A 20,675-nucleotide genomic window follows, 5' to 3' on the forward strand; every position below is an offset into this window, starting at 1 on the left:
TTCCTCTTTTAATCCTTTCTGGACAATGCTTCTGCTATGCACTCTTAACAGCTGAGGGCTGAGTGGATCCAAAGAAAAGCCACCAAATGCTCCAGTTGTACTTTCAGAGCATGAGGACATAATGGAAATAAATTTCTTCGCAAGTTTTCAGCACCAGACATGAAGTTTGTACTTGAGACAAATATATACATGTATCACATATATGCACGTTTGTATGCTTTGGTTCACCTGGCAATGCCTCAGTTAAAAGAAATCCTTAAGTGACAGAAGCATTCACTGCTCCAACCCAAACTCACAGCCAGCTCTGCTAAACCTCATGTTTGTCAAATCAGACTGAAGGAAGGGCTACAGGCAACTAAAATCACACCCTTTAATGTGACTTTAATTTGCTGACAACAATGCAGTGCTTACCACAACCAGGGCATCACCCTGCAGAGTGTTTGCTCCAGTTTTGGCACAAGAGCCAAGAACAAGAACTGTGTAAGCCCACAGATATGAAGCACTTGTACTTTTAAACAATATTCTGCTGAAAGAACAGCATCTGGCTTTCTTGCTTTGTTTTTCAATCTTTTTCATCCTACGTCACTCCTGAGGTAATCAAATAGAACAAAATACTCAAATGTTTTTTGTGGGAAGAAGAATAATGTCTGGAAATCAGGAGGGGTGGGATTGTGATGCTGTAACATTCAGAATATGTCTTGCATTGCTGAAGGCAGATGACTTACACACCAAGCTGCACTCTCTCTGTAGATTTAAGAGCTGGAAGACCTTCCTGTCTTCAATTTGTCTCATCCAACTTTTGTATTTTCTATCTCAAATTCCAACAATTATATTTATATCAATGAGAGAACACAGTGCTCATCTGATACCTCAGAACTCTTTTAATAGTCTTTAGCAGTGCATTTGTGAGATATGCCAAGTCTTTTGTGCCCTGATAAAAAATGTCCAAGTGGCCCTTACTATTTCCAAACCTATTAGTCTAATCATTTAGTAATGTTATCTAAAAAATGAGAAAGGAGAAGGTCTGGAGTCATGCAATCTTTCCACAGTGTTAAGCAAGCACTTAAAATGAAGTAGGAAGTCTGTCCCCTATGAAAGTGAACAGGCTATGTACAAGATTTTGAAAAGCAAATCAATAGCAAATCACCAATACTGCAGTACAGAACACTGGGGCTTCACACCATTGGCCTGGCCATAGGTACGACTGAAAAGAGAAATTAAGTAACCCAGAACCAGCCTCTGCATATCACTGGATTCTTCAGTAGCCTCCTATACAGCTCCCATGCTGTAAGACACATCAGATACAACAGAGAGTGGAGCAGGAATCAATCTGACTGGAATTAGCTGGCAACCTGATGAGAGGCACAGCAGGCTGCCCTGAAAGCAGGAAATGATGTTCTAAGGAAAAAAAAAAAAAAAAAGGAAAAAAAAAAAAAGAAAAAAAAGAAAAAAGCAAGTTTCCCTGTTAGGTTTTTGCTGTGCACCTCACCTGCTCTGGAAGTAGTTTGCTAGCTCTGACGCTTCATGGTTCAAGCTCCTCAGGTGAACGATTAAATTTCCAGAGTTGGTGAACATGGCGCCGCATGTTTTGCACTCGTAAATCCGAGGCTTGCGGATAATGTGCCGGGAAACCCGCATGTGGTGTTTATATTCCCCGAAGGAAGTGAAAGTGGCACTACATATCTGGCACCGGAAACAGCGTTTACCTTCGTGCTTCAGGCGATGCATCTTGAGCGAGTAAGCTCGGGTGAACTTTTTCCCACAGCGGTCACACTGAAAGGGTTTAATGCCTGCGGAAGAGAGAGCACGAACACCTTCACCTTGTGAGAAACAACTGCTCACTTTGAAAATTTAAAAAGGTTTATTGAACCTTAACAAAAATACAACAAAGGACTACGTAAGGAAAAAGCTGCAGCGCTGGGAACTGCCCCTCGTGCATACTATGTGACCAGTTCATCTTAGAGATGGATGCTCAGTCTTTTATACCCCTGGGGGCTGCATCAACCAGCCCTGGCCCCTCCCAAAGTCTGTCAGTCGGCTCTTCTTTGCCATTTATCGGTGGATTCTGCTTTCTTGTAACTTGATTGGAGATCAGGTGTTGCCATGCTGCACCCCCTAAGCAACAAGCTTTTCCATTCCCAGCTGCCCCATGCAAGGGGCAGATGTACATGCCTTCTTTTTACCTGTCCTAGACAACCCAGGCTGTCTGATGGCAACAATACAGGGGGGGAAAAGGGAACTATGGGGAGAACAGAAGACATCTAAACTACAATAACATAACTACACATCACTAAAGCTTTTCTTAATATTCACACAATAGCCATCTTTTAATTGCGAGAGCCAATCATCTCATTATCCATCTATAAGAACCGTGTGTAACACAGGCCAGGGCAGAATCCTCCCCACAGGGACAGCGGCTCTAGGTGGTCACAGCACAGCCCTGCTTGAGGAAGAGGTTCTCTGTTAACTTTAAAAAGGCAGAAATAATTAGAGCAGAGCTGCAGTCCCTCAGTAACGACCTCCAGGAAATCTCATGGCTGTGACCTGTCCCGAGGCTCCTTCCCCACGGTTTAAACGAGCACAAGCCCCCAGGATTAAAGATCCCAGGCACAGCCAACAAGGACCTGATGCTGCAGTCATCTCCTGTGCCTTTGAACTCCTTTGATCTCGGCAGATTCTTGTGCCAGACTGGTTCCCAACAATGCAATTATCAGCCTATCCTTAATTGCAATGTTTTTTTCTGGCTGCCTTTGGCCTCGGAGAAGTGTTCTGGCAAGGGACTGTGTGCACAGGGACGCCCCTGTAATGCAGCAGCAATGGTGATAAAAGGGGCACTAGGAGCCTTTATACTGCGTGGGAACCTCGTTGTACAAGAATTTTCGGCAACTTTGCACGACTGACAGCTCTCTAAGACAGTTGAGCTTCATGCCTCTCATTTTTTTCTTGTATTAATTTAGAAACTTTTTCTCATATTAATTCTAGAAATTCAGTTCCGAACTCATGTTTCATTTCTTACCCTAAAACATGTGAGCTCTGCAACATGTTGCAGTGGCTGAGTGTGTAATCACACAAACAGAACTATTACAAGATAAAAGTGTGAGTCACCAAAACCTTAGGATTTAATAAAAAGTCTGAACTGCAGAAAGTGGGAAAATCCAAACATGAGGCTAAGAATCTGGAATATGGAGCTCTATTCATAATAGGGCTGTCAAGGAATAAAAAAGATTTTCTCAAAAGGCTGAATGTGCATCAACCCTGGCTGTTAATTCCCCCAGTCTTTCACTCTGCTTTCCTTACTTTCAAAGGAGGAGGTGAACTTTTAATTGAGGGCTTTTAGACAGAGAAAGCTGTAGTTAAGGTTACACTGAGACACCCTGTTAAGCATGTGAAAACAAGTTAATAAACTGGAATATGGTTTGGTGGAGCTCAGACTTTTCATGCTTTCCTACTGTCCAAGGGCACCTATTTCCTCTGGTAGTTTAAGGGAAATCTCTTTAGCCATTTTGCTCATGTGAAAACACTTTCAACATTTACAAGCTTTGAGAGTTCTTTTGCATGTTAATTATTCTAAACCAGCTATTCAAAGCTCTCCCAACTTTACCCAGGGATTGTCAGTTGACAAGTGGACCAGAGATGCTTTGCTGTCAGATTTTAACAGGCCTGGGATCATTTTGCACCTGGTATGCCCACAGAATTTGCTTTTTTAAGTATTAAACACATATCTGGTAATTTTGCTTGCAAGGATTCAACAAATAATTGTTGACAGGGAAAAAATTGCACCTTCTCAGTTGTGGCTGCTCTGTCAGAATGGCTCAGGCTCTGTGTGCAGTAAGAGTCAGACTCAAACCAGGAAATGCTAAACTATGAGACTTAGTGACCAAGTGCAATAACCCTTCAATATTCCCTTTATTCCCTCAAATGTCAATACTACTGCCACATAGTGCTGACAAGTCTTGAAAACACCAATAGTAAAGACATTGGGGAGTTCATGCTTGGTTGGAAATCAAAACGAATTTGGGGACCAAGACCCAGAGGAGGCATTCACATAAACCTCTGGCTGCCTGTGCTACCTGCAGGAGCTAAATTGATAATCAAACCAATTCAGTTGTCCTGCAATCCCTCCAAAAATTCTGAGATCCAAAGGCATACAATCTCCTTCAATGCAAGGACACATAATATTTTCTTATGGCTGCAAGTCTCCTCTGAAACACAGCAGAGAACTGCAATACGGCAGAGGAAGAATTTCAATCTACTTCTTTAGTGCAATAAAAGGGCCAAGTATACTTTATTTCATCTCAGATATTTTTCAGGAAAATTACTTATCCTGATGAGTTCCAGGCAATCAGGTTTTTTTCAGTCCACACAAATGCTAATCATCCACGAGCACAACTATCAGCCAGACTCCAGGGATCAAAACAAGCATTCAACGAGACAAACCTCTACCCAGTCTTTCTGAAATCAACTCTCAAGCACTTGGCAAGTGAGTGGAAAAGCTGCATTATTACAACTGCTGCAGAGCAAGGCTGAGTCAGGAATTTGGGGAGCAGGGCTGTTTCTTACCTGAGTGGATAAGCATGTGTTGTTTCAGGTTCTGGATGCGAGTGAAGCGCACCCCGCACGTGGGACACTGAAAGGGTCTGTCGGGACCGTTTGGGCTGGGCCTCTCTGTGCTGCTGGTGGAAGGAGCAATGTAGAGTTGGTAGGGATACTGAACGTTCTCCAGACTACAAAGAAAAAAGGCACTCATTTACAAAATAAGCCAGAGAAATGACCCAAGAAACCTTGTCTGAGAAAATCTGAACCTTGAGGGCTTTTGTGGGAGAAGGAAGAGACTGGTACGTCACATTTCTGCTGAAATCTCATTTATTCTGGAGATGTCTGGGTCTGTAGCAATGTGTCTGATCTGCACCTGAAATCTTACACTCACTGACTCTGCACATCTGAGCACACCCAGGGAATAAGCTCAGAATTCTGTTTCTTTGGGCAACAGGCCTGAGCACAACTGCAAACTGAACATTATTTTCCAGGCGTGGGCATTTTCTCCAGCACATCGATGACTTGCAATCACTAAACAGTCCCTGAGGAAGAGTTTATAGAGCTGAGCAAATGAAAAGCAAAGGAGTATTTTGCAGCTTCAGTGATATTTACAAATGAAATTAAAGCCAATTAATTTTTCATCTCAATCCAAGCTCCATCAACAAATACTAGTATCTACAATTGCGTATTTCTAAGTATAAAATATTAATCTAGTGAAGCAATACTTGCTCCTTGTCTGATTCAAAAAGCTCCATGAGCAGAGCTCCAGTGCTGTGTTTAAAGAACAGCACATGAACTGCAATGAGGAACAATTTAACTTTCAAAGTAATTTATTTAAAACTGACTAATTGCTCCTCCATAGCCTCCAGCTGCAAACTGTTTAAGTGAACTATAGTGCTCTAATCCAAGTCCTCTGGCAAGGAGCTTGCTAAAGGGCACAGTGAAATAAGAACAAATCTGCTGGTACAAACATGGGAACAACAGGGCTTGTACTTACCTGGGGTTTCCCCTCCCTGAGCACTAAGGTCTGCATTTTTGGTGAAATACCATTTCAGCTGCTCCCAGCCTGCTGAAAGATCAGCCACCACTGGCAGCAGGGAACTGCTCTGACCCTGACCATCCATGGCCAGCACATTGCAACTTTAGCTTTACTGAACTGAAATGTCTGAAATGTCCTGAGCAAAGATGCAATGATGTCTCCTCACAGTCAGAAGTTTTCCTAGCTGAGGAAATCCTTCTGCTGCTCTGCTACCCCCTCAAGCCAGAGGGCTGGCTTCAGGGTTGTGCTGGATTTGGGAATTTCTAACACTCACACAAATGAAACATGCACTGTGCACAAATACATTTTCCTAGGCGTCATACAAAAATGCACAAAGCAGTTCAGCACAGGAGGGCAGAAGTAGGATAATCTCTTTAAAATCAACACTTAAACTGTCTTTACTCTGGAAAAGGATGGCACTACAGCTGTGAGGACAGGGGGATATCTGAATTCTGAGTGCAGAACTCTCAGCAGCAAAAGTTCCAGTTGTAAAATTTATCTGGAGAGAGAGCACCAGGTATCTCTTGATACACACAAGATTAAAGGGTTTCCTGTAGGAGTTTAGTATCATTCAGTCTGTAAAACCCTGAGGATTTCTGACCTCACATGGCACTGGAGGAAGATTTGCACTAAAGAAGAAATTTTCTTGTCCTTGAACTTTTATACACAGTAGGGTCCCAGAGCTGTGGAAAACAGAGATGCTGACAGACTTGCTGATCTGTGATAAAGGGAATATTTGCAAGAGCAAAGTCACTAGCTCCTGTCCTGGGCCTGGCAGAATGGAGCTTTTTGCCATTTTGGGGTCTAAAAATGCCAACTGAGGCTTTTTGAAATAAGTGAGAGTATTTTAAACACAGGTTCTGATTTTTCTAACCAAATTCCTGACCAACTCTGGCACTCCACTTCCTTTTTTATACATGAAGTGTGCTCAAATAAGAATAACATTTGGGTTTTGTGACAACAAAGAATTTAATCTTCTGACATGTTCTTAGGTGCTGCCTCCCTCACTCCTGCGTTAGGGACTGTGAGGAGGCACAGGCACGTTGTGCTCCTGGAGCTTTCTCAGGAGACACCCAAAGTAGGGCAGCAATCAGGAGCCACAGCTCTCCTTTTGTTTCCAGCTCTCCTGGGCTTGCTCACCCTCCATGCCTGTGCTGGTGCCACCTCCTTCACTGGAGAAGTGCTATGGGCACAGCTCCATAGCAGAAATTGAAAATGAAGTCTGGTTTTTAAATTCATCCATCTTTCATGATGAGGAGGGCTGATTAAAGCAGATCTAGTGGGAATCAGGAGGCTCTCCAGCTATCAGTGCCTGGCTTGTCCTTTCCCATGCTCACACTGCCAGCAGGGTGAAATACCTTTTTGGTGACATAACTTAGCACCATGAAGAGATTATATTTGAAACATTATTAGATTTTCTCTCCCCTGCTTCTTTTTCCCCCACATTTATTTAATTTTTCACGACTTGCAATTTGTGATCAATATGACATTTAACAGCTGAGATTTGTCTGACATCTCCAAGAACTTCTGTATCAGCTACACAGAGAGAGGTTTCAAATGCTGGCACTGAAATATCCTACTTGCACTTTTTCTTCTTTTCACCCTGAGATTATTTACTATGCAGAACTAAACTCTGATAAACATGAATGCCAAAATGCCAGTGAACCTGGAAATGTTCATTATTTGCAAATAACAATTATTTTAGAGAAGTGGAGGTTCTCATTCTATTGGATCAGAGAGACCTTTTATAACTTTCATAACTGAGCTACTCCTTTTAAAGTGCAGCCACAAACTGATTGAACTGTTAAAGCAGTCAAGATTAGAAAAGTGTGTAACAATCCAGATGTGAAATACCAGAGAAAGAATAGATAAGACTTCACTGGAACAGTAATTTTAATACTTAACAGACTCCTGTGTGCCTATTAAGCTGACAACAATTACATGTGACCTACTGTTTATGAAATAGTGATTATGCAGGAGGCCAAATTAATGATGTTAATTATTTAAGACAGAAACTCAAGAGATAAGACATCTTAGTTTTTGAAATGCTTATGATTCCTCCCAGAGTGACACGGATGTAATATTGAGAGACCTTTAGAGGGACTAGTCTTTTGCTTTGTTTTAGAAATAGAAATGTAATATACTGCATTATTAATATAATAAATGCTTATTACAACATACACTTTTCAATATTAATTTGCACTGGGCACACACAACTGATTCTGACATTTTGAGAATTTCTAGTGATAAGGAAATGTACAACATGGAGTTAAAGGTGCATGAAACATTCAAACAGTTTGGGAGGGAAATTTTCACCATCTGTACAATGTATTGATTGTTTTTTTATCATTCAGCTGGAGAAACATGTTTTACTTTATTCAGAATTCTTATGCCCCCAAAACTGTGTGCCCAAATTGCTGCACAGTGAACAACAGGCCATATTTATTGGCTGCTGTGCCCATCCCATGCTTGAAATGGGATTTTAAGTCATGCGTGAAGGGCTGTCCCAGTGTATTTGAAAGCTGACAAGACAAATACACACACACCCCTGAAAGGAAACTGCTCAGGTCTTGGAAGCACCATTTTACACATTTAACTGGTTCTTGGAATCAGAACATCCTTGACACTTTCATTTGAATTTATAAAATAAATCTCTTGGTAGTTCTGGAGTCTAAAATCCCCGTGACTCTCAGTTCACTTGTAGTTACTGAAACAAGGAGCAAATTCGAGTTCATTTTCCTGATACTTCTGTCACTCTGAGACTAATTATTTTCAAACTGGGGTATAAACTAAGGTAAATATTCTTTCCTTCTCTGCATGTAAGAGATTTTTTAGTGGAAATTTTCAGTGTGTTTGAAGAATTTTTTATCTTTTTGAATTTTCTATGCAATTTGTGCTGAAACTCTGCAGTTTTATAGGAAATTTCTGAAATAATCCACTGCTGAAAATATGTGTGCCACTTGACTTCAGAATTACAGTTTAAAAGCCTGGATTAGTTCAAGTGCAACATGTGCTCCTACTATTAATTCAAGCCTTAAGTGCTGGGTGATATTTTTATACTCAGGTTTGTTAGCAGATAGATTAAATCTTCCATGTCATCCAAAAAGTCTTATCTAAGCAGTTATTTTCCCTTTTTAAGGGAAGTGGGACAGATTTTAGATGGAAATGACAGGAAAGATTTCATGAGCTATGAAAATGCAGCTCTTGGTTATCATCTCTATAGGGAGTTTCTTTTGACACAATTTCTGGAAAAACTTCCAAAGATTTACACTTCTTCCTCAGACCCACTTGTCTTACAAACTCCTGCAAAAATCAGTTTGGAAAAATGTGCTGAGAGAGGGGAGAGCTAAGAACTGGAGCCAGAGCAGCTGAGAGCAGCCCTGTGTGCCATGGGTGGGTACCTCACTTGGCTCTAACAGAACCACGATGTCTCTTTGACCAAACAGACCCAGTTTAGTTTGGTTTTCTCTGCCAACCTTCCCTTATAAGGGATTCCCTTAATAAATCAGCACGGCAAAAGCCTGCTAAATATTTACAGCAAGTGCCACACAGCATCTTGGTGAGAAGCTAAAGGCAGAAAGTTTGGGGGAAGAGATTTAAGGCTGCTCTGCCTCTCCTGTGGCTTGCAGTAGCGAGGTCTGTTGAAGTCAGGGCTAGGCCTTGTTTTCAGTTTGTTGCTTTAGCATGCATGTTTCACACAGAGGTTTAATTAAAATTTATTAATACAGAGCAATGATGAAGAAACAGCAAGAACAGGACTGTCTTTCTTCACCAGTGCTGCCTGGAAATAAACAGGAAACAAAAAGCAACGAGTAAGCAGATTCTGACTTTCATCACCTACATTTTTCTAAAGCTTCTGCCCCTCCAGGCACTGATTGTACTTTGATCAACACAGAGAACCCGATGTAGGAACAACTAAACACTGTGGGATTAAGGCTGGGGAGGTTAATTACAGCAGAGCACTTGGTGCAGAACACTTTGCACACCAGGCTGGTACATACCGATCATCATCGTCCGCATGAGCGTTAGTGCCAGAGGTGCTTTGGAGTGTGGGCAATCCCTCTGTAACCCCCTCATCTATTGAGCCTAGGCAAAGAAAAAAGGGCAATTTAATGCAAATAACTGTTCAAAAAGGGTTGGGGGGCAGGTAAATACACATCAAGCTTGCTTTCCCAAATCTCTGATAGACACTGATAGCTGGGTGATAAGATAATAAAAGTGCTTTGGGAAAGTCATTTAGAACACCCAGAAGTGACTTGTTCCCATCAGCTTCTCTCTGCACAGGTTACCCAGTAAATTGACAATTCAATAGAGGGCACATATTTGGTACACCTAGAAAATGGAAATGGTAAATACAGCCAGTTTTCAAAACACATCCAGTACTAGCACTGTAAAGCAGAAATGTTACATTCACCTAAAGGGACTATTTTGTCAAATTTTCAAGACTTCCTGAGCAATAAGGAGTTCAAACCTGCTACACTAAATGGCTTTTGTGTTCCAAATCTTCCATAAATATATTACCTGATAATGTCTTAATTTATTGATAAGCAGCTGAGATAGGAAGAGCCCTCTGGGAAATAAGAAATGCAACACAAAAGAGACCAAACACGTGTTTGTTAGAGAAATGTACAAAAAAACCACTCCTGAGCTCTGCTCAGTTCACCAGCACTGAGGCAAATGTAGCTCAAGGGGCTTGGGGAACAGAATCCAAGGAAATGCAGCATCAAAGCAAACCCACACCTTCATTCACTGAAGGGGCTGCTGCTCATCTCTCATCAGCACCAGAGTTTGGTCAAGCAGCCCCTGGATCTCCCCCACTGAATCCACAGGACATGAGCACAGGTGGGGAAGGAGATTTCTCTCCCTGCACCTCCACCTCGAGGACAAGTAAAGTGCAGGACAGGGCTAAAAGCTGCTCCTGCTGCTGGGGTGAAACAATTCTGCTTTCTGAGAGAGGGGTACAGGAGCAATCTGAATTTGGGGACCCTAAAAGCTCACCAGGAAAATCAAGCAGAATTAGGTGTACACTGGCAAATGTCAGAGAAAATGGAAAACCAAAGAGAAGGAACAAAGATGGGAAAGGTGAAGCATAAAATGTGCATATTCTGTCAAAAAGAATGAGAGATCTTTGCTGAAGTGAGAGACTCTTGTCTTAACGTGATGCCGTGTTATGGGGCCAGTGACAAGAGGAAAATTGCATCTCTGGCAGCTTCACAATTAGCAAAATAAAAATTTTTGATTTTGTTAAGAGGTGACAAACTATACTTGGGAAATTCATCAGCTAAGCAATCTATAAAGTACAAAAGTTAATCCCATTTTGATTTATCCTTCTTTTTCATTAAATACTTAAATGACAGTCTACTGAAAAATAAGCCCAACTGCTCTTAGGTTTAATTTCATGCCTTCACCTCTCAATTGCCAAAAGTGCTAATGAGTTATGAGAGTGTCTTCTCAGACACAGCTGTTTTGTACCATAATGATTTATTTATCAAGTCCCTGCTCCACGTCTCCTTCCGTATTATAAAGTGCTTCCAAATATAATAAATTGCAAATGAACAATTCTTAAATTTCCCAAAGAGTGAATAAGAGCTTTTTGCAATATCAGAGAGAGGCAAGAATGCTTTTGTAAATGCACTATAAAACACTGAGATAAATATATGCAATTATATGAGGAAAATATGTTCAGGGGAGAAAAAGCTGTACTTTAACATATCTTGCTGCCTCCATTTACTATTCTTACATTACTGCATAAAGCAATGCATTTTTGGGAGGTAAAAAGTGCTTTGTAGCTACAAAGTGTGCTGTACCATAACTGTGCTAAAAAGCAAGAACACTGTTTCCCTTTATAGCAAAACATGAATAAAAACCATTCTGAGGATGGTTATTTTGCCAAGACCACTAAATATTAATTCAAACATATTCAAAGACAAAGAGCAGATTTGTACTTTAAAGATTTTGCCCTGGCACATTTTTCTTCTCTCTGCAGCTGTTTTAAGGCAGAACATGCTGTACTAACAGCAATGACAGATATTTAAGTTTAAAAATTATAATCACTAAGGCCTGAGATTTTCTACCCCATGCACACAAAAGTACTCATCTGGGGCCTGGAGTTTACAGCCAGTTTGTTCTTTAAGCTGCCTTGGTGTGATATTCATTTATATATTTATGACATATATCACTTGAAATGCTATTTTTAACATTCCCTAATCATTACTGCTTCTTGTTCTATTTTGCCTGTGATGATATAATTACTTTGATGAAACAATTTGCATCTCTTATCACACGGCCTTGGCAAAGCTTTCAGTTCTGACTGCAATGAGTTAAAAACTGAATCAAACAAAACCTGCTTTTGAGCAAGGACCACTTTTCCTGGTGACTCCCCAGCACACAAATAGGTTCTTTTAGTTTTTAATTTGTGCAATATTTTGGCAAACTACATTTAAAGATTTAAACCAGAAGACATTAAGTCTGTTCCTCAGCAAAGGTAAACATCCTTGTCTCCAATAAAGAAAACATTTTCATTTGGAAAAAGCATTACAATCTAAAATATCAACACATGAGCTATACAAACTGGAGAACAATCCGACAGCAAAGGATGGCATAGATGGGAAATATTTTCATTTCTTTTTAGTGAATAGCTTGGCACTGAATGTGTGTTGCAGTTCTGGAGAGTCAGCCTGATCTCACTTTCTCCAGGGATGTCACAGTGCTGCACTGACCAAACCAAACAAATAATGCAGACTACAAGGCTACAACTCTTTACTGTGTTGTAGTTTATTTAATTCCTTAATGGGGGCAGCCTTTCACATACACATTATTTGAATGAAGCAGAGCAGTGCATTTGCCATTCTTAGAGTCTTCAAACAGAACAGGAGTTATTAAAAATCTTTCAGTAAACAAACTCTGCTGAGCACAGCTCAAGTCACTTGGGAGTAAAACAGCTGACTTGGACAAAATTTTGATAATTAAATTAGAAATATTGCAAAAACTCTATCTTCTGATTTACTAAAAGCCATTCAATGCATTCTGTGCAGAGGAAAAAAGGGATTGTTCCAGTAACCTTTAAGTATTAGCTCTTAATAAAGAACAGCCTGCTATAAGATCCCAAAACTGGTTTCAAATTGTCTGTCATGGAAAAAAGATTTCTCTCAGCAACCAGCAGCATTTGAAGAAGCAACTTGAGAATCAAATCCCACAGAAATGGAAAGATTCTCAATATTATGACTGTGTGGTTTTATTTTTGTCTGTGGCATTAAGATGACAGTGTTTCACCACTTATTTTGCAAATCCTCTTACAAAGGCTCTCTGTCACGATTATATGAGATTTGATGTCTGATGCAAAGTCCTGTTCTAACCCTTTGTGGCTGCAGGCACAGGCTTTTCAAATCTGATGCTGCAGCTCAGCTGAGATCGTGCCTTTTGGCACTAATGAAAGCAGAATTAAGTTTCCCCAGTCAGGCAACTAGAGGTAAAAAGAAGTTATCAACCTCTTCTGAATAAAGAGGGCTGCCACAGGCTCACCATTCTCAACTGCCTTCGGCAAAGTTATTTAAAGAACTCCAAGTTTACGTGTAATATTTCAAAAATCAGGGGGAAAAAAGGGAGTTTCACAAAAGTAAAGCATGAACACCTACGAGGCAGATTTCCTGCAATGATCCCCAGTGCTCACGTGCCAGTTGGAATATATAAGTGCAGAAATGGTCATACCTATAGATGAAGACTGAGGGCTGATCAGGAGATCCTCCTGCACTTGCTCGCTCCCTGGGACCGTCTGCTGGTCACTCAGGGAGCTCTGGGATGCGCTCACAGGCTGCGACACCTCCTCGTGAACCTCCTCGTCACTCAGCCTTTCCACCTTGACTCGCACGTCCTCCTCGATCACCAGGGGAGAACTGGCTTTGGTGCTCTCACAAGTCACATAATCTGCCATCCTCCTGCTGGACTCGGAGGGCCCAGGCATTTCCAAAGTCCTAGAGTTCTCCGCCTGCTTCACCTTTTCTGACTGAAGTCTTCGATCAATTCCAAAAGGAAAAGTCCAGGGAAAAGCTAAGGACGAGTCCACGGGCTGATTTCTGGACTCCGGGTAGGAAGTGGAAGGATTGAGCACTTGGGGGGAGCTGGTTTGTGTGTTACACTTGAGGGGGCTCTCAGGAGACATGACGATGTAGCTTTTGCGCTTCCTCCGAGACTCCCGGCAAACGGGAATGGTTCTTTCCACCACGCTGCACTCGGAGGAGACGGGAGACAGGCTGCCGTCCCGGGAGGTGAAATTGCAGTTTGCACCGCTCTCCTGTCCTGCATCCAGCACCTTCTCCTGCTGGCTGTTGGGTGTATTCCATAAAATGCTGGACTTCATGAATTCCGAGCACGTGCTGGCCACGCTGAACATCTGCATGTAGCTGGCGGCGGCCAGCACGTCGATGATGTTCTCGGTGTTGATGGACAGCGTGGCTGTGTAGGCGTACTCCAGCAGCGGGATGAACCCCGTCACCGTCACGTGGTGCAGGTCCAACACGCTCTTGCTCTCGTCCTCTGCTTGGCCAACGAGTTTGGAGCGGAAGAAGTCGCTGCAGGCTGCCAGAACCACCTTGTGTGCCCTGAAGATCTTGTCCTGGACGCGGATGGTGATGTCGCAGAAGTGGCCGTCATTCCGGAGCATGTTCAGCTTCCCCAGCATCTCCTGACTGTGAGCAGGGGAGTTATGAGTGAATGTTTTAACACCCATTTTTAGATGGCTCTCTTAGCGTTCTTCCCACATATGACAGATCAAAGGTATCCTGAAATAAAGAGGAAAACTGTCATTTCCATCTCTGAAAACAAAAGTCAAGTGGATTTGTGATTGTAAGACTCTGTATGACGAAAATTCATCTGAATCCTCTAAGGCCAGGTTCCTCTAGGATCCAGACTGTGCAAGGGACTAACTCTACAGAAATGCAATTACTTGTAATTTTCATAACCACAGATTAAATTATTTGCAATCTAGCCCTACCATATTCCATACATCTATGTATCTACACCTCCCTATCCATATAGGGGTATCTCTCTCTCTCTCTCTCTCTCTCCACACTCCTGCTATGCCCACTCAAAACCACATTCCCGACACAGTTCAAAAAAATGTTTGCAATACTAAAAATAAAGCATTTTTTAAACTGTTATCTGTGTAGAAACCTGTATTTTCTGGGTCCAGAAAAACACTGTTCATAGTTCTTAGACTGACAGACTATTGAAGATATCTTTTAAACAGAAAAGTCAGGCTGAGTCAACAACAAGGGTGCAGGAGTAAGCAAATCTCCCAGGGAAGGTATTTAATACCAGAAAAGCTTTAGAGAAACTACAGCATGAATTTCAGAGGCCAGAGTTCAAACCAGTAAACATAAAACAACAGTTGCCAATAGGTCTGATTTCCTGCTGTAGTGCAGGTATTGATTACCTAAAGCTGCTTTTAATAGTTTTAAACTAGGATCAGAAGTTATTGAAAATTCCTTCACAAACACTGTGCAATATAAACCTCAAAGGAAAGTTTAAGTTTAAATCAAATAGACATAAACTGATTTTATGTATGTGATAAATAAAACAAGGAGGGCAACTTCTTTCTTCTGAAAAACACAAACCTGCCTTCTTGGGGACCAGTTCTCTCCATGTGGGAGCAAATGCATGTGTTTTGTGCAAGTTCTTGATGAGAATGTTTGACCCCTGGATTCCCCAAAAATTTCAGAAACATTTCACTGTAAAGGGAACATAAACCACAGTGTTTCACCTGCTTAAGCCCCTTCCAAGCCTCCACGGAAGCTTTCTGTGTTGTGCACACCTCATACAATTAACACGATACAGAATTATCTCACTGGTTAATCATCAACAGCATTATGGTGTTTGATTCATTCCTGGAGTCAGCCAGCTTCTGCACATCATCCTTCTTTCCCTTCCGTGTAAAAAAAACATTCCATGCTTGCAAATGGCTCACGTGGAGCTTCACAGAGCAACTGCAAGTGTGGAACAACTTACCCCAAATGTGACACATGGAAACAGCAGCTGTCACAGCCCACCTGGCTCTACAGACATTGACACTTGGCTGCTTCTTGTTCCTGGGTTTTCACTTTTGATACTCAAACCCTTGCAGACAGAGGAACCCTAACTGTTCAAGAGCACAGATTAACTAACACCTGATAATATATATAAAGTCTGGTGGAAACTGTAAGGGCCGTTTGGGTTTAAAATGAAATTTCACACTGGTGCAGAGGAAGAAGTTAAGCACAAGCAAAACATTCCCTTCACTGAAAGAAAACAGATCGACCTCAAGAGGCATCTGAATATCCAGACCCTTTGTTCTCCAGCATGAATCAAATGAAAAACACATTTCATTGATCTCAGACCAACACACTACAGCAAAATCTTGTAACAGCATATTCAAAAATGGCCTTTGGATCCCCTTCCTTCTGAAATCCTGGTTGCTGCAGCTGTTCCTTGGCACATCAGAAGTCCACAAGTTCTGTTCAGCAGAAGAAGAACAACACATTCACAAGGACTAGCCATGGAACAATTTGGTCTTTAGAAATAGTACCAATACATCGTTATAAACAAGGAGAAAAACCTCAGAGCAACCTTCCCAGCTCCTAGAGTCACAAAAGACAAGTCCATTTTCCCCTCTGTTCTTCTGAACAGGGAATGCTCAGCCCTCCAGCCCCAAAGTGAGAGCTCGATTCTGCTGCCCTGCTCTAAACCATTCCTTGTCCTGCTGCCCCCTTCCTGCTGCCTCTCCCCTCTTCTGGCTTCCTTTCCCCTTCTCCTTTCATCTTTTGCCTCCTTGACCTTGAGCTGGTTACAGAATTTAAAATAAAATAGCGGAAGTCAGTGATGTGCAATAAATTGATTTAAATTTATTACAGGAGCAGTGTTCCTGCCACGAATGTGGGATATTGCTCTGTTAAATCACTTCTGGAAAATGACTTTCACCCTCATTGCACTGACACCTCCATTCAAACAAGTGGCTCCCACCCAGGCCTCAGTGTGAACAAGGAGCATGCACAAATGCTATTTTCAGAAAAATCCAAAGGGCCAGGCCGAGGAGAGGGAAAAATATCAGTTCCTTACAGTTAATGATGTAGTAAAAACATCAAATATTTTTAGAAGGTAATTTAAACAGTAAGAAAGTATTTTCCACATGAAAAGATGAGTGCGCTAAAGCACAGCCAGGTTATACAATGGTTCAACCCTCTTTGCAATCTTTCAGTGGCACAAGGCGTTTTTATAGCTGCACTCAATTCACAGTGACCTGACAGGGTAAAGGGCTGCAACATTACAGCTCCAGCCCAAGTCCATCATCTCTGTATTATCACCGTTTCAAAATAGCACTTTGGCAGGTCTCATTTCCCATTCTGAGGCAGTCCCTGACAGCAGCTCTTGGATGCCAGATCCAAGAACTAAATATACCCACGCCCTTGGGAGTGCTGGGGTGGGGACAGCAAGGAGCACACCTCAACTAAGTGGTAAGTGGGCTGGAGCTGGAAAAGCTGTTAATTTTGGAGCCACAAACCATCGGGGATCCTCTAGGCAGGGACCAGGGATGGTATCACAGAGTGGGGCTCCTCCTCCCACAACACATTTCAAACCTCCAGAGAAACACAGGTTCAAAGACACTTTCACAGGTTTAAAAAACATTCCCAGTGGGACACTTCAGTCCATATTTAACGGGTTGTATTTAACTTTGACACAGACATTTACAGTTGGAGAGAATGGTTTTTCCAGAATGTATTCCTGCCCTGGAAGCACGTGAGGAATCACCACCACAGCATTCATCCCTGAAGAAGGTGAGAATTCAAATGTGAGCACTTCAGGGCTCCCAGAGCAAGGACAACTTTGTCCACTATTAGCCAAAAGCAGTCTGAAGGGAAGTGCTACTGTATGAAAGGTTTTGTACAATTCATTTGAAAATTAGTTGGGTTTTTTTTTTTTTTTTTAACTCCTAGGAGCACAAATGAAGACCTGACCTTTAAGTAATTTGGAGTAACTCAGCTCATTCTCACTGTTTCAAGGCTACTGCAATACAAGTTTTAGCAACAGCTACCACAGCACACGTACACTGTTTTGGGATTCAACAGGTGTCAAGTTTCTGAGCTTAGAAACAGCAAAGATGAAACTGTACACTGCAAGTGTAATGTTATAATGTAATGAAACTGTGAATGGAAAAGAAACTATATTGGAATTCAAAAATATTGCTTATACAATCTATTTACTTCCATGTACACAAAATTTAGCTCCCTATTCACCTGCTGCCTAATGTGATGGCTCAAATCATTGGCTTTGAAACATGGTATCTATAATAATATTTTAGAAGAGTCAGTGAATCAACTCAGGGAGCTGTTTGCATTCAGTTTCTCACTTAGTCACATCATTTCAAAACAAAAGTCATTTTTAGCACCACAAAACCACCACTCTACCTTTAACCTCTCTATCCTGATCCGTGGCAATTTACAGCATGAAAACACCAACTTTTTCTGAGCATTGAAACCAACACACTTTACACCACTTTGTAGCCTCAAAAAGATTAGGAAATTCCCACCCTAGTGCTCACCAAGCCATCAGATACGTTCACCCAACTGTGAGCCCACGGTATAAATCAGATCATTGGTTGGTTTTTCTATTATTATTTATTTGTAATATTGATCACTCCTTGGGCACTGGTTAGAGCAGCATTCCATCAACAGCAGCACTCCAGACACAGACAATCTTCCACGGGGATAAACATGTGACCTGGAGCATTTTATCTCTGTCATCTCGCTGCAGTACACAGGTACCAGCACCCCTCACTCCCTCAAATTAACTGCTTAGTATAATTAACTATAATTAAGCTCATAATTGAATCAGAACAACTGCTTCAATCAGAACGAACTACAAGTCTGCTATTTCTATCTCTATCCAAACACACATCTGTTTCCCCAACAGCAGCTGGCCTAATAAAAGGTTCTATCTCCATTATAAATCTTGTCCTGGTTCACTTCAGAAAACTGCTGGCCAGAGCTGCCACACCATCCTAGTTTCAAAGCAATCAACAGCAGTTTCTAACCTTTATTTTAAATCATATTTTAACTTAGGATAGTGAACCTAGTTTGACCCCAACCCAGCACTGCCAAGCCTGACAGTATTCATGTAAAAGAGGCAAACAGAGGATTCTGTGCTCAAAATGACATCAGTGTGGAGCATTCACTTTGGAGCTCTGGAATCCCTGGAATGCAAACCTGTAACCTTTGGCTGCAGTGGATGAGTGGACCAGGGAAATGACCCATTCTGGGAAGTATGCTGGGCTTGAGAACTTCAATTTCCTCCAGGACAGCAGATTCCAAACTGTGAGTGCACAAAGGAGCCAGTGTTCAGGAGCTACTGCATAAACCCCGTTGTGTTAAACCTGAAAGAGATGCCAAGCTGCAGCCTGTACTGGGGGTGAGGTGATGCCACAGCCTGCAAACAACTGGGAGCACTCGGTGCTGGGCCTGACTCAGTCCTTGGTCTCTCAGTTCAGGAACCAAACCATTTCTGACTCTCCAAACCATTTCACTGAAATATCCCAGGACACTGCCACTGCCCCTGTGTCCCTTTCCTCCAGCTTCTCAGAAGAGGACAATGTTCAGACACTTTCTGTTTTAAAGAGTTTGGAGGCGTTTTGTTCTTGGCCAGGGCTCAAGCTGTACATTGAACATTCACTTAGCTGGGAGGATCTCTGTCTGCCCACCAAGAGTGGCTGATGACAGGTAAGGAACTCCAGAGAACTCCACTTAGGAGCTGGGATGGAAGAGCAATTTCACCTAACAAACTGAAAGCTGAAATACTACAACCCACCTATTTATTATGAGCAGCTAATACTCCCCTTCACAGCAGAAGGCATATAAAGAGTGTGTTGTGCTTTCCCAATGTACTCCAAAAATCCTGCACTTCACAAGACCATGTATTTTGTAAAGATTGGGGTTTTGGCACACCAGTTCATGTGCCACAGCTGTTGAGCCCACTGACTTCATGACCATTAGTGTTGCTCACAGAGAGCATTTGTTGGGTGCTCTGTACTCACCCCCCAGCCTGTTCCTTTGTTCCACACTTAATTTTTATCATTTTTTTTACTTTCCAAGGATGCTACAGTGGCAAACTGGTTCATAAGCAACCACCTCTTCCTCTGGAAAACTCCTTGCAAAGAGACTTTCCAAATTCTAGAATTTCTATCTTCCTAAATTTTAGGTATAGCCCACGAGAAGTGGCCACCCTTCTGAAGGGTGGCAGGCAGTACTCCAGAACCAGACTTCAGTTCCAAGGAGAGAGACTAAAACATGATCAGGAAGCAGCCATAGCTGAGGCTGATCCAGGTCAATGTAAATAACCTACACAATTATCAGAGGCTCTGGATGTTTATCACTCCCAGAAACTGACAATAAGCTACTCTCATTCCCCAATTTTAAATGGATTTGTAAACATCTACGTAAGTTTCTCCTGAGTGCTGTAAGAGCTGAGGTTTACAAAGTCAACACACCAAGGCTGCAACTCTTCACAAAAATTTGCTGAGATTTGCACATCTGGAAATCCTGAGCTGTGACAGGACCCACCACCATTTTTGGTAGCAACCATGGTAAACCTCTTCAGGGCAGGAAGGAGATAAGGGCAAAAGCACACAGTATTTCTTTACTGTAAATCCTCCAACAGACCAGGAACAGTGTTTATCTGCAACGGACAAGGTGAAAAGCATCCAACAACTCCTCTTCCAAAATAATTACTCAGGAAAAAGGCAGGCCCAGTGTCCATGAAATACATGTTTCATATTCCTAACAGATCTCTGCAGTTTGCCCCAAATGAAACCCTGCAATAACAGAAAACAAAAGCTTTGACTGTAGCATGGCACAAGGAGAAAGCAGATGTGTGCGGCCATGGCAAAGCCCCAGCTCACAGCCACAGCTCTGACTCACACTGACACTGCTATCAAAAACATTAATCTTTCATGGGGATAGGAAAAAACTGACTCAGATCATGGAAAAATGCATTTGCATGATGCAAATCTAGTAGGTGCATTTTAATTCTCAGGGCTGGTGAAGCCATTGAGACAAGTAGTGGGGTGCCAAACCCATCA

The 20,675-nt window shown here is 42.0% G+C and overlaps 1 protein-coding gene across 7 annotated transcripts in view; it reads right to left on the minus strand.

Annotated features, from left to right (window-relative positions):
* ZBTB44 (zinc finger and BTB domain containing 44) overlaps positions 1-20,675 on the minus strand; it is a 38,353-nt gene that overhangs the window by 6,378 nt on the left and 11,300 nt on the right. For 4 of the 7 annotated variants that reach the window (XM_041480655.1, XM_041480656.1, XM_041480654.1 and 1 more), the window contains 5 exons: positions 20,238-20,408; positions 13,283-14,352; positions 9,577-9,661; positions 4,561-4,724; positions 1,490-1,790 (listed from right to left, as the gene is read on the minus strand). In XM_041480655.1, the coding sequence (XP_041336589.1) occupies positions 1,490-1,790; positions 4,561-4,724; positions 9,577-9,661; positions 13,283-14,300 (1,568 nt within the window). In that variant the 5' untranslated portion in view covers positions 14,301-14,352; positions 20,238-20,408. The remainder of the gene's footprint in view (positions 1-1,489; positions 1,791-4,560; positions 4,725-9,576; positions 9,662-13,282; positions 14,353-20,237; positions 20,409-20,675) is intronic. The other 3 variants (XM_041480657.1, XM_041480652.1, XM_041480658.1) reach the window with 2 other exon arrangements.

The sequence above is a fragment of the Pyrgilauda ruficollis genome, unplaced genomic scaffold (genome assembly GCF_017590135.1).
Source record: "Pyrgilauda ruficollis isolate IOZ18807 unplaced genomic scaffold, ASM1759013v1 scaffold52, whole genome shotgun sequence".
Taxonomy (NCBI): domain Eukaryota; kingdom Metazoa; phylum Chordata; class Aves; order Passeriformes; family Passeridae; genus Pyrgilauda; species Pyrgilauda ruficollis.